Source organism: Pteropus medius, unplaced genomic scaffold (genome assembly GCF_902729225.1).
Source record: "Pteropus medius unplaced genomic scaffold, Ma_sr-lr_union100, whole genome shotgun sequence".
NCBI classification, from domain to species: domain Eukaryota; kingdom Metazoa; phylum Chordata; class Mammalia; order Chiroptera; family Pteropodidae; genus Pteropus; species Pteropus medius.
The window spans coordinates 29,229,660-29,247,303 of record NW_024340696.1 but is presented as its reverse complement, the minus strand read 5'-3'; the positions used below and the strand labels follow the sequence as shown (position 1 = coordinate 29,247,303).

Here is a 17,644-nt window from a genome sequence, read left to right as displayed (position 1 = left end):
TATTTCTGAATCGTCTTCACTTCTCACACACACCAGTAGATTCAAAAATGCAAGGCAAACTGCTGATGAAATTCACTGGAAGAAGGATTGGTCTTGATGCAAAGAGAAAGAAAGGGTAAAAGAGAATCATAGTGGGCTTGAGAATCTTCGCTCATTCAATTGCTCTTTATTGAGCGCCTACTATGGGTCAGGCACTGGCAATATAGCTATGACAAAAATGAACAGGGCTTTGCTTTCCTGGAATTCACAGTCGATTGGGCAACGAAACAAGTGGACCAGCCATGTTTTAATATGGTGCAATTAGGTGCCAATATGCTGGAAATCAAGATGCCATGAGAGCACTTAAGAAGAGCACCACTCCAGCCCGGGGAATCAGAAAAGGCTTTGCAGAGGAAGCAATGTCTTAACTGGAACATGCAGGATGTGTTGTATATCAAAGAGGAGGGGGAAAGAATGTTCAAGGCCATGTTCCAAAGCCTAAAGGAGAGCTGAAAAAACGGAACCTTTGAGGAACTGAGAAGTTCAGCATGTTTGAACAGTACAATGTGAGACAGAAAGAGTGAGAAGTAAACAAGACGAAGCAAATAAGGATGCTTCTCAGGATTCAGACTTGAGCAAGTGAGTCATCGGTAGTGCCATTGACTGAGAGAGGAGCTCAGAAGAAATAGGTTTGGCAGGGGGCAGGTAGAACATGCAATGGGTGTCCCCAGCAAAACTGTGAAGGGCGGTCCGCTTGGGACCAAAGAACCAAATAAGAAAAAAAAACGACTCGCATTTTTAATCCACCACTACCTCTAGAACATGGGAATGATTTTTTTTTAAGCGTTTCTAAAAAATGTCAAAAGCTAATGGAAATGTAAAGAGTTAATTAGCAGTTTTCAATGATTTCGTTACAGTAGGCTGTCATGACATCCTACAAATACACTCGGACCTCTTTGTTTCTGTGAGTTTAATTTTTCTCCCAGCAACTATTTCTTCATTGTGATACTTATATATCTCTTATTGCTTAAAATTTACCAAATGAGTCCTGGGGAATGGGTGCCCATAAGTGAAGAAGTGCAGCGAGTCATTTAGAAGCTATAGTCTGGCTTTACTAACATACCTCTACCCTCTTTTTAAAATTTCCTTAGCCATGATGAAGGTTTTTATTCTAATATTGCGTAGATTTATTTTCTAGAGCATACTTTTTTTTCGAGATGACTAAAGAAAAGCATAATAATAAGTATTATTTGGCTGTTTTCAGACAAGTACATGATATTACAGAATTTTAAAGGGCGCAGACCTCATTTGAGGAAAATTGCTGTGTGGTGAACGTCAACTCTGTGTCGATCCAACCGCCCAGAGCATATGGGGAACAAATGTGATTGTCAAGTTCAGGGCACTGAGGTTGCTTCTAACCATCAACTCGAGCTACTGCTTTTCCTCCCGCCCCTCACAGACCTGAAATATCCAAGGGCAAACCTGATGAATGATCCCTCCTAAATAGTCAAGCAACCCAGCAACTAAGGAGCACCCAAGTTCACGTGCCTCCTTTATGTTTTCGGCAGGAATTTAGATAATGGGCTGTGTGCAATGTAAGGATAAAGAAGCAACAAAACTGACAGAGGAGAGGGATGGCAGCCTGAACCAGAGCTCCGGGTATCGCTATGGCACAGACCCCACTCCTCAGCACTACCCCAGCTTCAGTGTGACCACCATCCCAAACTACAACAACTTCCACGCGGCCGGAGGCCAGGGACTCACCGTCTTTGGGGGTGTGAACTCTTCGTCTCATACTGGGACCTTGCGAACGAGAGGAGGAACAGGTAAGCCCCAGGGGCAGCAGAAGGCTGCGGTGGGGGGAAGCAGCTGCTCTTCATCCTTTTGGCAGTTGAACATTTGTGCTCTGGTCAGCTCCCTTTTACTAAGGATTTAACGTTTAGGTTTTTCATTAGTCTCCACCTAACATCTGTGAGGAGCTGTACAAAATCCAGAGCTTGGAGCACACATCAAAATGCGGGCAACAGCAGTGCAGGGACCCCAAGTTGCTGCTCTCTGCGGGTTCTGCATGGGTTATGAGCCAGAACTTCTCCAGCGGCACTTTAGGCCGGTGGCTCTCAACCTCAGCAGGCTGGCTCAGAATAATTAGGGCAGCTTTTGCAAAATACAGATGCCTGAGCCTCATCCCGGAGCTTTTGAATTGGAAGCTCTCGGACTGGATCTGAGAGTGTATATTTTGAGTTCTCCACACATTAATTCATTCCTTCCTCCCATCTCCAGGTTAACAGCCACTTTACAAGGGTTGCCCCTTCTCCCTCATCTTCCTTATCTTCGGCCTGCCTGTCATTGCTCAGCCTGTGGGGGTCATTTGGCTGCATTATATTGTTGGCCATTCATCATCATTGATTCTCTCTCTGATCTTCCCATCATCTTCCATGTGACTGAGTTGATCAGCCCTCAAGTATTTTCATGTATCTTTTGTATTTTAAAATGGAATCTTATGTATCCTAAGAGATTGTTCTCATTTGTTTTTATGTTTCCTTCTCTTTCCCCCCACAAACTATGTTGGACTGCCATGTGCATTTGCTGACTTAGCTAATACTTTGTAAAATATCTGGCATGCATTCTCAGACATATGTTTTCTGAAACATTTGCAAGTTATCTCATGCATCCAGAGTCTTCCAAATCTCTCAGTGTGTGAATCATCGTAACTATATATTTAACATTATTTGTTCCAAAATTATTTTGTTCATTACAAAAGTTTAAAGAAATACATATTAGCCCTTGTGCTCTCAGCTCATCTGGGAGCCGATGTCTTATATTAGGACCCACTGGGCCTTTTTTACCTGGGGAGTTGGTGCTACTGAGGTATTAGCAGGGGTTTTCTTCTCTCCGCATGCAACAGGCCAGTGTAGTTATACCCAGGGGACCTGACCCAGAGCTTTGGGCATTACGTCCTTGTGTTATGGTGAATCTAGCTTTCTCTTTAAAGCTAGCTTTGCCTGGGTGAATGAATGCTAGGTACATTTACTCATCCTTGCTGCCTTCCTGGAAGGAGCCTAGAATGCAGGGAGGGAGGAAGGAAAGAGGTAGTCAGGCTGTCTAGGGAAGTCTCTTGAGAATGCAGGAGAGAAAAAGAAAGAGCCAAATATGCACCCAGAACACACTCCCTGTGCCGGCTGAGTGCTTTGCCAGCCAGACTCTGAATTCTGCTGACACAGCCATTGACCTTGTTCATTCATTCATCAGTGCTGGATATGAATCCCTGTGCCTGCAGGTATCATTCATAAAGCCACTAGAGATGGTCATAAAGCTACTCACCTTGAATGTGTGGGTCTATACTATAGTCAGGGACAACATAAACTATGAACATTAAAACACAGTACCCCAAATAGTGGCAGGTTTTTCTGCTTTCTATTATTTGGCTTTGTTATATTTGCATGCATGTCTTTCTCCCCACCACTGCTTTCAGTGCTTTAAGGCCAGAAACAGTGCCTGTGTGTCCCTGTGACCTCCTTAGACACTTCCTTCCACCCCTAGAAGATAAAAACACCCAGTGAGAACTTGCCGGCTGATGCAGACAAGGGGTGGCAATGTCCATCGCGTGTGTCTTGTCTTCTATACAATGGAGTCTGGGTCTGTTTTTGAATTATGTAATGAAGGGACTCTGTTAATAGAGTATCAAATGAGAATAGGCTCCCACTTTATGCCAGTCTCTTTTCTAACCTTTCAAAGAAATCTAAAGAAAGGAGGACAGTTGCCAAATGAGCCCTGCTTTGCAAAGTCAGACCTTCTGAATGCCAGCTCTCCTATGGGAAGTCCCACTTGAGATGGGTGGAAAGACAAGCCCTGCCTCCATCTCTGGGTCTTGAATAGTCTCACATCTGTTCCCTTGGAACTACCTACACAACAAAATAGCAGCTCGATAAAGAGTAGAATCCATGTTATGTGTTCTTCAGGCCACATTAGGCACTTTTAAGTGTGTGATCCAAATGAGAAGCCAGAGAGCAGAGAAATGGGACATGTTAGTTGTCAACTGCCACAGAACTTAGAAGTTTTAAAACAATGCTCGTTCACTATCTTACAATTTCTGTGGGTCAGGAATCTAGGAATGACTTAGCTGGTTCCTGTATTTCAGAATCTCTCACAGTCCGGGCTGTAGTCTTCTCTCCGTCCAGCTGAGAAGTATCTGCTGCCAAGCTCATGTGGCCTTGGCAGGACTAAGTTCCCCATTGGCTAGAGGCCACCTTCCGTGCTTTGTCATGTGGGCCTCTCCAACATGGTAGTTTGCTTCATGAAAGTGTTCAAGCCAAAGCAGTAATAGAACAAGTCTGCTAGGAAGACAGAAGTCACAATCCTTTGAAGCTTAATTACTTAAGGGACATCCTATCACCTTTGCCGTGTTCTATCAGTTAGAAGCAAGTCACTAGGTTCTCTCACACTCAAGGGCGGGAAGGCAGAGGGGAAAGGGGTGGTGTCACACAAAGCATGAATCCAGGAGGTGCATCATTGAGGCTGTCTTAGAACTCTGCCAGCTATGTGGAGGAAGCCTCAGGCCACATGGGACAGTGAATATTCTGTGCCGTTAATAGCAAACTTCTGCAAAGCAAGAAGGGCCTGCGTGGGGAGGAACTGGATGAGGAGAGATGGGGTGGCTATGAGGAAAAGTGAGTATTACAAGTCAGCGCAAAGACAGGTGACTTCAAGGGAGAAGGAGAGAGGGGGTAGGAGAAGGAGTCCCAAAAGCAATTGCAGATGCCAAGGGCGAGACATCTTCTAATTGGGTGAACATTTACAGAGAGGCTCTTCTCAGTCTCTAGGCTGCAGAAGGAGTTTCCCGCTACATTCTAGTTACTATTGTGCCAGGGGAAAGAGTGATCCATCTTACGCCGAACCTAACATGAGCTCCTGAGTGTCAGATAAAGGGTGTCTATAATGGCCGCAGAGCTCTACAAATCTGAGCTATGAGGCTGCTGCTGCCCCTTCACTGTGGACTTATTAATATCTGTCACCTCTTGCGAACTCGTTCAAAGATATACAGAGAGAAGTCCTTCAACTCCAGGTTTTAGTCAGATCAAGCAATGTTTCACCTCCAAAGACCAAAGCATAAATTCAGCTCTGCGACTCTGGTTGCACACATTAATTACCATGCTGCAAGATTAGCTGCAGATTTCAAGAGTGAGATTTTATTGAAGATTTAATTTCTTGGAATTAATTTCCTCTTGTGTGATAATCTCTCCCCCTTCTGATTTCATTTTGTCAGGAGTGACGCTGTTTGTGGCCCTTTATGATTATGAAGCACGAACGGAAGATGACCTGAGTTTTCACAAAGGAGAGAAATTTCAAATATTGAACAGCTCGTAAGTTTGGAAAAGAGGAGGAAGCACATGTACCTTTCAGATTGGGGAAAAAATCTTGTTCCCAGTCTGCACCTTTTCAGATATCTGAAATGTTGAAAGAACAGTAGCTTAGTTCATTAATTCATAGCATTTTAACTTGAGAAACAATGAGCCAGTGAACCAGTGCAGAATTTTATGGCACTGTCTGTCCAGGGAGCTTTTTGGTGGGTATTATAGTAGCAAAGTCAATGGTTTGGGTTTTGTTATGGGTTTAAAGGTTGCAAAAGTACCAGCATCTGCAAATCTACATTTTCTAGTGATTGGCACAAGGCCTGACTGTCCATGATACCCTTTCTCTGCCTGGAGAGTTTCTTAGCATGTCAGATGCTGCACTAGCTAAACCCTCACGTAAGGCTGGCAACAAGTTCCTTCTGTTTTCAAAACTGCTAAGCATTTCGATCGGTGAAGCCTGTGGAGGCATTTCCCCATAACAAAAATTTGCAAGTGACTGAAAGCTTTGTGAGATGGAAAGAGAAGTGATTTTGCCCACTCAGGAATGACTACAATGCATGCATTTTAAATGTGGCCAGAAGGAACGACAGTTAAACAGGCAATGGGGAAGTTTCAAGGGCGAGAATCACTCACTTTTCAAATACTACATTTCATACCGCCATGAGGAAGAGTAAACGTGGGTCAGATTTCCCTGCAGTTTTTGAATATCACCTCTGTTCAGTTAAGGCAGTGTATACAGACAAGGATCCTCCAGAAAAATCCAGGCTCTAGAGAAAGTGGTGGTGTCCCACACCAGCAAGACAGGCCTTTGTCCCCATACCTCAGCTTTTCCTTGTGAGCACTCCCCAGTGACTCCCCAGAGTGCCCCTCGGGGCTGAGGGCTCCCAGGAAGTTCTCCTGTGCTGCCAGGTCTGGTCGTCCCATCGTCTGCTCCCTGAGCAAACTGGATTTCACAATGGTTGGAGGACCTGAAGCCTGGCCAGGAGCGAGGAGGGCAGGTGAGAGGCAGCCCCGTCCACACAGCCCATCCCAGGGAAGAGGCATGGTCATCATAACAGGGAACTCCCGCAGGCCCTGGAGCCTGCCTCCTTGGAAAGCCTACCCCTTCCCTGGGATGGCCCCATGTCTCAGGATGGTACACTGAGAATGTGCCACCTTCCAATGGCCAGAATGGACTTCCTCCCAGGAGAGGCCAGTAACTCTTCTGAACATCAGAAGACACTGTCTGCATAGCAGCTGCAAGATTCAGGGATTTTTTTTTATTATTATTTTTAATTATTATCATCATTAACTGGGTTATGGATGGGGATTTTTTTTGTCTCGTTTTGTTTTGTTTTTAACTTTTTGTTTAAATGCATGCAGAAAAGTGCATGTATCAAAAGCATGCATGGTGGCAGTCTCACAGTGGTGTAAAATGTGTTTAATGCCACTTAACTATATACTTGAAAGTGGTTAAAATGACAAAGTTTATGTTATGCATATTTTACCACAATTTTTTTAAAGTGTACAGTTGGAGATTTTCACAAACTGAACATGCTGTGCAACCAGCACCCAGATCAGATCAAGAAGACCCCCAAGAGGCCTCCTCTTATAGCCATAGGAATGTTTTAAAAAATAGTAAACAGCTGCCATTTATCGAAGGCTCTTTATATGCAGCCATGTGCTAAGTTGCAAATGTTCTCATTTATTCTTCACAGCAACTGTCTGAGGTTTGTCTCATAGTCATCACTTGACACATGAGGAGCCAGAGGCTCCGGGTTGGAAGTTGCGCAGGTACACAGAGGAACTAGCAGGTGGCAGAGCCAAGGGTGGCATGCAGGATGCATCCCAAGTACAGCATCAGGTTCAGTCTTGGAGAGCCCCAGAGACCCGTCAAAGGGGGCTAGTTCCATGAAGGTGGAAGTTTGGCCGGGAGGTGGAAGAAGAGGGAATTGATGATCTCTTGGGATTTATGGTTCCCTATCATTAGTTTGATTCTCAGATGAATGCTTCTTGTCAGAGATTTCCAACTTTGAATTCTGAAATATACTTCATTTCCCCTCCCCGTTTTATGTAACATTCTCTCAGTGCCAAGGCTGCTTAAAACTTTTAACCAGCTTCTGAAAAGTAAGACCAAAGGAGAGGTAGGAAATACAATACACAGCACTCTTTCTGCGGGTTTTCTCCACACTGCAGGTGGATCTGTGCACCAGGTGGTAGGGTATTTGGAAAGCCAGTTCATGCCAAAGTCAAATTCATGACTTCTTCCTTTATCGATATGGATAGATCTACAATGGCAACCAACCAAATTTTTTGAGAAACATTCAAGGAAGATCAGATCTATCTCGATCTATATTTTGTAATTTGCATGCATGACCTATAATGTTTTTGCAGAAGGCTTTGAGTCTCTGACCCTGTTCTCTTAGCAGAAAATATTACAAAGGTTTTTTTTCCTTTAATGTTCTTCCTTCTTGCCAGTGGAATTCCTCATCCTACATGCCATTTAAATACCCTTTCCCAAGGTTATGGGGGAAAAAATAAGGTTTTTGTAACAAATACAATATCCTGAAGTCAAGGGTAATAACAGGGAAGAGAAAATCACAAAGAAAAAACAAAGCAGTAATACAGAACCAGATGGCAGGCGGCTCCTTCCCCTCCCCCAGCCTCTCCCAGCCTGGGCTCTCATCTGCTGAAAGGGGGAAGGATGGGGCTCTATTCTCCCTGGGGCAGCTGCCACACCTCCTAGTGTGTCCTCCCACTCCTTTCCCTGTCAAGAGGCAGAAATGGGAGGCCCCAGGGCTGGCTTTTGTGTTTTAAAGTGTGTCGTGAACCATGTGATAGGCATGTGCACTTGTGCCCAGAGCCAGTGGCACTGCTGCCCCATACCGGGGTGGGGAGCCCTTCACAGACCTGTTGTAAGTGCTCAGTGTAGTATACTCAGACATTATTAAACTCGAACCCATTTTGCAAAATATTTCAATTCATTTGTGTTTATTTCGTATTTTCACAGTTCCTGACCAGTGATTTACCACATAGAAACACAGCGACTCTTCGAAATATAGTAAACAGAATAGAATAGTGGTCATTGTCTAGGGTAGTGACCCCTTTAAAGTTCTTTTCATTGTGATAAGAAGAAATCCTGGTTTAGAACTCCTTCTAAACATTTGATAAAATTGTTACGGAAATGCTGTCTGAAAGTAAGACGGACAGTGCCGAATTTAGAAAGAAAACATTTATAATAAAAATGCTCCACAGCTGGACAGATCAAGGCTGACTTCTGTTTGCAGATGCCACTTCCTGGCTCATCAAGGCTTCTGGCTCCATCGGGGGTTCCCAGCTCTGGAACTACAAGCCCTATGAGCAATTTCATGGATTAAGACCAGGCTCTTCTAACAAGTCTTTAAATTGGAGGAACAGGAGAAGCTGCTATAAAAAGTTAAAACTGTTCAGAGCCCGGGCTTAAATCATATATTTGAATCAGAGCAAGATGACAGTTAAAGAATATCTCACCAACTCTAAGTTAATGAAATATCTGAACTGGAAGAACAGTTTAAAGACATGCAGCTTTAACAATACTAATTACCCACAATCACTCAAGTAAAGCAATAAAAGGCAGCAGAGTAGAGATCCTATTTTCCTAAATCTAGATGAATGATTTGTAGAGTATATTATTTATTTGTAGGTGAATTGGGATTCTAGTGTTTTTAAAAAAAAAAAAAATGCTCAAAAGACTTTTTAGATAGATGTTTTGAGTCTGTACTAGCCTCCCCGGGCACAACATGTGAGGTTTACTACCTAATATATTGTGTCTTTGTCACATCGTATCTCCTTTGATGAAGAAAGTGACCCTAGGTGGCCTAGAAAAAGAGAAAAGTATTTTATCTTTCTCATGAGTAACTGAAGACTCTTGTGAGATTAATGGAGTCACTTAAGAGAAAAATCATGAATTCCTGATACATGACTTTAGAATGAGCTGATAGTTGGATTCTAAGTGCCAAATCTTAAAGCGCCGAGACCCAAATAGGATAGTTAATATTGGATTTTAAATGGAAATTATTTGATTAATACCAGATCACCTGAATAAGACTGAGCTTGTCTTAACCTGCAACAAAATGTATTGACTTTCTGCCCCAGGTGGCATTACTATGTGCCCCCAAATTGATACTAGACTTTCTTTTTCTGAATTTAAATCAATTAGAACTAACTTGATAAAGTTTATCTTGCATTAAAAAAAATAATAATAATAAGCCTCTTCTGCAAGCACTTAATTTTTCCCTCACCATTTTGGAGCATTTCCCAGGTGTGTGTGGGGTGTGGGGGAAAGAAAGAGAGAAGGCAGGAAGATAATGGGTACTGTTATTTTATGATGAAATGTCTCCACCTAGTGGAATTGCAGAGCAGTAAACATTGTCATCAGTAAAGATGTCTCCAAAACCATTTCCTTAAACACAAGTTTAAAGAAAAAATAAACTTCTGCATGTTCTTAGATGATATACTTACAACTGCAAGAATTTTATTTTTGGAGGACGTAGAAATGAAACCAATACAAACTGTTAAAATATTGACATTTTTAATCTCATGAATCGAAGAGGGATGTGACAGAGGGGCAGCACGGGGTAGATTCCACAGAGCTGGTGACAGTCTCACTCTCAAGGTGGGTAGTGAGTTCACAGGTATTCACATATACACTTGTACATACAAATTATTTCATAATAACAAATAATTTTTATTATGAAATAATTTGTACATACAAATCTGGACATGAACTAAATTTAAGGTTAGCAATAAAGGACTTTCTGGCTATGAGAACACCCTCTTGGTTGACTTATCTGTTTAAATTTGTTTAATAGGGTGAAAAAGGAAAGACTGAAAAATTAAAACATAAGTTTTTGAAATCTTTTGCCAGCACCCTGTTTTCTTATGGACTATTCTGTGGTACTTATACCCACAAATGCACCTAGAGCACTTGTGGGCTTGTCACCAATTGTCTGTGGCTTTCTCAGATGCCATCTGGAGGCGTTGCTCATCGTCACCTTGCTTGGTCGTTCTTTAGAGAATGGGACTCTTGAGTAAGGCTTGCATTTCATGTGGAGGCTGGTTATTCTCTACCTAATTAAATCAATCTGAGAAAGATCTTGACCAGGGCCAAAAGCCAACACGTTTTCTTCCCTGGGCGAGGACTTTGACACAGAGCCCAGCCAAAAGTGTATTTCAAAAAGGGCTGGGATTCTTTTGCTGACCCAAGGACCAAAAACCTGGGAGAAGGAGCTGGGCCATTGGTGATCGGGTAGGGTATTTCAGCTCTGGTGACCAGAAGTCCAAAAGGACTCGATTTGTTCAAGGGCAGTCGAGTCCTGCCCGGCCCCTCACACTCCTGACCGCAGGCTGTCAGAGGGTTCTGTGGACAGTGTCAGTGTCAGACACTGTCCAAGCTGCAGCCTCACATACATCTACTAACCATGGCTAACAGGGAGAGGAGAGGCACGTGCTCCATCCCCGCTCTCTGCCACACACAGCTATGTGTCTGAGCACATGAAGTCTAAACATTTATTCATTTGTTTTAAGTTGAGGGTGGCGTTATAAGTTCCCCCTTTCATGTCTTTTGGCCCCCCAGCTCTGAGAGCTCTACAGATTGAGAACGGGCTATCGCGTGGAACGCTGGGGCACAGCCACAAAGTGATGTGACCAAGAATCTCGTTCCCTTAGCGAGTGTTGTTTCTCCCCCTGCTCCTGTACACACACCCACCCTTTTTTTCTCCCACCACCAGAGAGACCCAGGTCATTACTGTAAATAGTTGATGGAATAACCTCAGGTCGAAAATGTCTGAGCAAGGCTTACCCTATTGTAGTCTTTATTATCCTACTCATTTAATTCAGAGCAAGCACGGCAAATATTCAGACTATGTTTTCATACCTTACTGCACCTCCTAACAGGCTTCCTTTCTCAGATGGTCTGCAGCTCTGTTTTTCTTTTCCTTTTCCTGAAGAATCTTTTAATGGCTGTCCAGTAGCTTGCATCTCTCCAACAGTACCAAAGGATACTGGTTGCCTCAGGGTGGGGGATGAAATAGAGGCTGTTAGCACTATTAGTGTGTGCTTTCTTTTCCCCAGCTTTTTGAGATATAATTGACATATTGTATAAGTTTCAGGTGTGCAATGTGATGGGTTAATACATGTATATATTGTGAAATGTTTACCACAATAAGGTTAGTTAACACATCTTTCCCCTGACAGAATTACCATTTTTGTTGTTTTGTGTTATAGTGTTTTTCTTAAGTAGCTTGGAGCTGCGTTCCCTTCCCCTCTGTCCAAGTCGGGGACACTTACCAAGCAACGTCCCCCCCCACAACACACACACACACACACACACACACACACACACACACACACAGAGCCCTCTCATGGCCTCCACATTCTTAATTGACAGAGAAGGCCAAATATGAGCGACAATGCTGGATTCAGCTCACAGTGGACTCCGGTTGTAATTCCACTCTCACAGAGGGCTGTGCTGGAGTTTGGAGATATCAGGTGGTAGAATGACCACGAGATAGTTATAGCTCCTATAGCACTGAGTCCTTAACTGCAAAACATTGTATTAGTCACTGTATTCACTACTTTTTCTCTTTTCTTCTTTTCAGGGAAGGAGATTGGTGGGAAGCTCGCTCCTTGACAACTGGAGACACGGGTTATATTCCCAGCAATTACGTGGCTCCAGTTGACTCTATTCAGGCAGAAGAGTATGTTTCGTTGTTGTTGTTTTGTTGTTTTCCCTAAACTACTTGCTCTTAAAAGTTAGTTGGCACAATAAAATGCCATCAATGTTGCGCAGGAGGAAGAAGTTCACTAGAGCAATTAAGGGTGGAATGCCATGTTTCCCAGGCTCTATGCCATGGCTTTTCTCATTATCTATGCAATACTGGTACTATGATTAACTTACTATTTTTCTTTAGGCCTGCTTACTTTTTAAAAACATATTTATTTTGAAAGGAAACTTTCTGTCAGTACCCTACATGAAAACCCAATATTACTCACCATAGATAGAAAGTAACCATAAAAATATGATGTAATATGAGGTATTATGCCAACGCAAGGTTCTAAGCCTGCAGTCTGCTGAAACAAAAAGAAGAAGGAGAGAGGAAGAAAGAGTAGAAGGAAGGGAGAGAGGGAGAGAGGCAGGTGGCAAATAATTGTTAAAGATCAAATTGAGATTTTTCTCTTTAGTATAATCAGAAATATTAAGGATCACTAAAAAGATATACCTTCATGCTGTAGGTAGAACCATCTCACATAGGATGTGACCCACAACTTGGGAAATCCTGTGACGATGCATTTCAGATCCCTTTGATTTGGGGTCTTGGTTGCTATCTTTGATAGTAACTCGTGACTAGCAGTTAATTGGCCCAAGGATTTCACTGGTAACAGTTCTGGAAGGTGGTCGAGAGGCTGAGGGCGTTCCAGAAGGAACAGTCATTGTTCCTTCCCCTGACTCATGGGAACTCAAGGGCACTTTCAGAGTGAAGAACTGTCGGAGTGGCTTTGTGGTGACCTTAATTTCTGAACTGAAGGAAAATGAACTGGGCCACGATCTCCCAAAGTCCAGAACCTGGCCTCCTCCCTGACGCCCTGGGGGCCTGCCCCTCCTGCTCAGTGGAGGCAGTCTTACTTTACCAAAAAAGGAGTCGAGAAAAGTCAGCCACGAGCCCAACCTTGGGCTCTGATATTTAATTTTGCCCTGGATTTGTTAAAGCTGCAGGGAGGATTAGACTCCACACCTCAGCCAAATCCCCCATTGGATCAGTCTCTTGTCTTTAATTCCTTTGTATTTTCTGTAAGAAGATCTATTTTGTTTCCCACTCTCAAATATTCAGTGGTCCTGAGCTCCTTCTTTCTCCTAGTGAGTGTATTTCGTCATTAGTGAATAAAGGAATTTGTATCGAATTTTTATTTTAGGGCAGATTGGCAAACATCTTTGTGTCCTTTCAGAATAAAAGGTACCGCCAAAATGTAGCATTCTTTTGATTTAACCAGGAATTTACCTGCTATATATTTGTGTTTATAATCGTCAATCTTTTAAATATTTTGTTTCTAAAAAATAAAATAGCATTTAAAAAATAGTACCTGTGGTTTTACATATACAATTATCATTATCTTAAAATACTATTGTTTTAGTGCAATCCATTGTTCTAACAGTTCTCTTTTTATCACTGTCCATGTTTACACTGCATTTTAATTGATACAAACTCAAAAAGTCATATCTCACAAGTAATTGGTGTAATTCTTTTTATACAATCTAATGCTAGGTTAGGATTGTTACACAGTCTGGTGCCTTTAGAAGTCACTGAGGAGTAAGAGACAGTGTCTTTTCTTCAGTGAAGCTCTTTCATTCACAAAAGAATTTGACAGTGAACACATAATAGCTATGTTCAAGTTCAAGTATAATGAATTGAAATTTCATTTTAGAAACTGGATCCTTTCACAGTTAAATATTCTTAAAGTCGTTCCTTTACACAGATTCTAATGGAATGCTCCCAAATTCTCCCTTGGGTTCTTGGAGCACCTGCTGCTCATTCAGCACCTAGTGCTGAAACATTAACTAATTGCTGGGCCATTGTTAGGGCTGGAGACTGCAGAGGGAAGATAAAAGACAAATGACAAAGGTTGTGAGGTGACTTGATGTGATGCCTCCAAAAGTGGCACAGGAATGTCATCACAGAAGAATATGAACACATCCACAATACCAAGTCGTTTTCAAGGACGTGCTCGTTGACCGTGTGCTGTCACCTGGCCCTGCAGCTGTGCCAGAGCACACGTGCGGCAGATCCCACCCAGGCACTTGGCACATGCCTTTTACTTATCCGAGCTGTCACACTTGCTGAACAGGAAGACAATACAAACAGCATCCAAGGGCAGCACTCATCGCAAATTAGGAGTAGTCTTGACCATCTTTTTCAGAGTTCCTATAGGTAGGAAGTTACTAAATATATCATGTCTTTGTTCTTTACCTATTCTGACTGACTTTTTTTCAAAACGTCTGATTAATGACCTTTATTTACACTAGGACTGTGTTTTGTTATTTCCCAGGGGTTGTAATTATGCTCAGAAATCCATGGTCTTATAGATGTGCGTGGAAAGGGTCTCCTGTGGTTGCCATTTCAAACAAGGTCTTAGATTTCTCCTTTTGTGCAGGCAGGTGGCAGTTTTAACACAAACTGGTTCTTGACATCTCTGGAGGAAAGGAAAATAGCCCACAATTCAAATATGATTTTTTTTCTAAAGAATGAAAGAGATGGATTAGGGATGGAATCGGGAATAGATTGAAAGGAAACTAGACGAGACTAGGGAAAAATAGATAGGGAACACGTAAGGATGAAATCAGAGGTGAGAATTCATGGACCAAAGAGCCTGCATGATTCCATTTCTGTAAGTGATTGTTTTGAAATGTTTCGTTTTCTTGATCTCCTTCAAAGGTGGTACTTTGGAAAACTTGGCCGAAAAGATGCTGAGCGACAACTTTTGTCCTTCGGAAACCCAAGAGGTACCTTTCTTATCCGTGAGAGTGAAACCACCAAAGGTAAGATAACAAGCTGAAGAAGTCCGCTTGTCATTCAAATCTGTGGATTAGTCAGAGGGGATGAAAGGCTTATCTCTAATGGACAAGGATTTTTAAATGGCACATATCCTCCCTGCCTTGTGAGCGGAGTCCTAGTTTGTTTTTCCTCCAGGCTCTAGAACTGCAGACAGCTCCAAAAAGACAACAAAGGCTCAAAATCAAGACCTTCCTCTTGAAACGGGGGCTGGGGCAGCTTCACTCCTTCAGGCACACGAGATCATAGAATTTTCAGAAGTCCTTTAGAATTATGAATTTCTGAAACTCTTAGTTCCTTGGCACCAAACATACAGGTTGTTTTTGCATTTATTCTGTGTGCGTGTGTGTGTGGTTTTTTTTCATAACTGAGGACTTTTCATTATTTAATGTCTTATTAGAGCCCACAAAAAGAGGTGGGCCAAGGAAAAGAGCAGTGGCCTTCTAGTTTGATCTTCCAGACACGGGTTATCTGCTCCTATGAAAAGTATTATGAAGCAGAAGTGGGAAGCTCACTTCTAGAGAAACAGTCTTTATGTTTCTCTAGTACATGCTGTCCCTGCGTCCATGATGCTCCGTGTGGGTGATGGAGACTGGGGAAGCAGTGTCAGCCTTGAATGTCTGCGCCTCTCTTCATCTTGTCCCTTGGGGGTCAGGGGGTCATAGGAAAAAATCCGAGAAGCCTTCATTCTCAAGGGTAAAATAATTTTGTTGATAATATTTTCTGACACTTGCAGGAAAGAGGTGCTTTCTTCCCATGTTACTGAGTGGAAGTGTGTGTATGTGTGTGCATGCGCGCATGTATGTGTCTCCTTGATAATTGTTCATCAGAATAGTCAAGTAAATAAGACCTAAAAAATCAAATGAGCACTCCAAGTGATTGGAGCTACTAAGGTTTTGCATATTTACCAGGTGCCTATTCACTTTCTATCCGTGATTGGGATGATATGAAAGGAGACCACGTCAAACATTATAAAATTCGCAAACTCGACAATGGTGGATACTATATTACCACCCGAGCCCAGTTTGAAACACTTCAGCAACTCGTACAACATTACTCAGGTAACTTTAATTCTAACTAAGACTAAGCATTTGGACACTGGAGGAAGCGGGCGGGCACAGAGCAGGAAAGGTGGGGGAACAGATAAAACAAATATATACAAAGTCACCGGTAAAATACAGTTGACCTTTGACCAGCATGACTTTGACCTGTGCAAGTCCACCTCTATGTGGATTTTTGTCAATAAATATGTACAGTACTGTAAATGTATTTTCTTTATAATTTTCTTGATAATATTTCTTTTCTCTAGTTGACTTTGTTATAAGAATACAGTATATAATACACATAACACAAAATATGTATTAATCAACTGTTTATGTCATCAGTTAGGCTTCCAGTCGACAGCAGACTATTAGTAGTTAAGCTTTTGGGAAGTCAAAAGTTATACGTGGATTTTTGACTACATGGGGCTTGGAGCCCCTAACCCCTGTGTTGTTCAAGGATCAGCTGTAGTTTCCTTCACTAGCCCCTCATGGTAGGCTTGGCTAAACAAAATCTATTGATGTTTTTCTACCATGCTTATTAGTTCTATCGAAAGATTCTATAACATTCTAGTTTCCCAAGTAGAAAGTAGTAAGTTAAGCTTTAAAGTTATTGTTCCCACTCTCCTGCAGTATATAATTCAGAAACCACCAAAAGGAAGAAGAGCAGTCCCTGAGAGAGAACTGTCACATGGGGCCTCCTGTGGGCATTGCTGTGTTTCTACCAGCACCTTGCCCTCACACTGTCATAGAAATGACGTACACATGCGCTTTATTTTCATGACTGGATGAATTTTGCAATCCATTTATCACGTTCTACTTCCCCACCACTACTTCTGCCTTCTAATTAGACTTAGACTTATGTGACCCACAGATCTGTTCCAGCCATTGTTAAACTTTTATACAGTAGATCAGTCTCTGCCCTGACGCCCAAGTGTCACCATTAATGTCTCTTGTTCCTAGAAATATATACTTAGTTATTTAAACCTGGTAGTTTTTTGAGTGACCTATAGATACATTTTATATTGTTCTCCAGAACAATGACAATACCCTAAACAGCACATGATTTGACCTCAACTATTGTTTTACATACATTCATTAAAAAATATGTCTGTATAATTTTCAGCACTAAAAAAAGCAGTCTTTTGAAAATGGCAGTAAGAAACACCTGTCTGTTGATCCTGGGCACTAATAAGCAAATGAAAAAACTAACAGCACTTAGAGTATTTGTTGATTAGGGCATTGGGTAATTTTGGTTTCTGTGGATTCTAATGAAATATTTGGGAGAAATGGAGCCAGATACCTCCCTGAGCTCAAGTGATGTACTCAAAGTGCCTGCATGTTGTTAGGGTTTTTCAAATGCCAAAATATATTTTATTACAGCCAAACATCAGCCAGATCCCCAGGGTTGGGATCATTTAAAAATATTGTGTCAGAATCGGCACCTTAAATAACATAATAAAGCTGGAAGGAGAGAAGAGATATAAAGAGCAACACACATATTTTAACCTCAAAAAAAATTCATCTCAAGTTAGATTTGTTTTTATATTGGCTTTTCCTCTTCCCTCCTTCTTTCACACAATGAAATGCCTTTGAAATATTGACACATAAATAATCTCAGCACCTGATTCTGTCAAAAAGAAAGGAATAAAATGTAACTTATACAGCTGGTTCCTGGAGAAAAGGCAACAACACTACATTTGATTTCCCT

The 17,644-nt window shown here is 42.0% G+C and overlaps 1 protein-coding gene across 5 annotated transcripts in view; it reads left to right on the top strand.

Moving 5' to 3' along the window:
* The window catches only part of FYN (FYN proto-oncogene, Src family tyrosine kinase), a 202,813-nt gene that overhangs the window by 146,029 nt on the left and 39,140 nt on the right, over positions 1 to 17,644 (top strand). For all 5 annotated transcript variants that reach the window (XM_039870535.1, XM_039870540.1, XM_039870537.1 and 2 more), the window contains 5 exons: positions 1,548 to 1,805; positions 5,243 to 5,339; positions 11,948 to 12,046; positions 14,777 to 14,880; positions 15,805 to 15,954. In XM_039870535.1, the coding sequence (XP_039726469.1) occupies positions 1,559 to 1,805; positions 5,243 to 5,339; positions 11,948 to 12,046; positions 14,777 to 14,880; positions 15,805 to 15,954 (697 nt within the window). In that variant the 5' untranslated portion in view covers positions 1,548 to 1,558. The remainder of the gene's footprint in view (positions 1 to 1,547; positions 1,806 to 5,242; positions 5,340 to 11,947; positions 12,047 to 14,776; positions 14,881 to 15,804; positions 15,955 to 17,644) is intronic.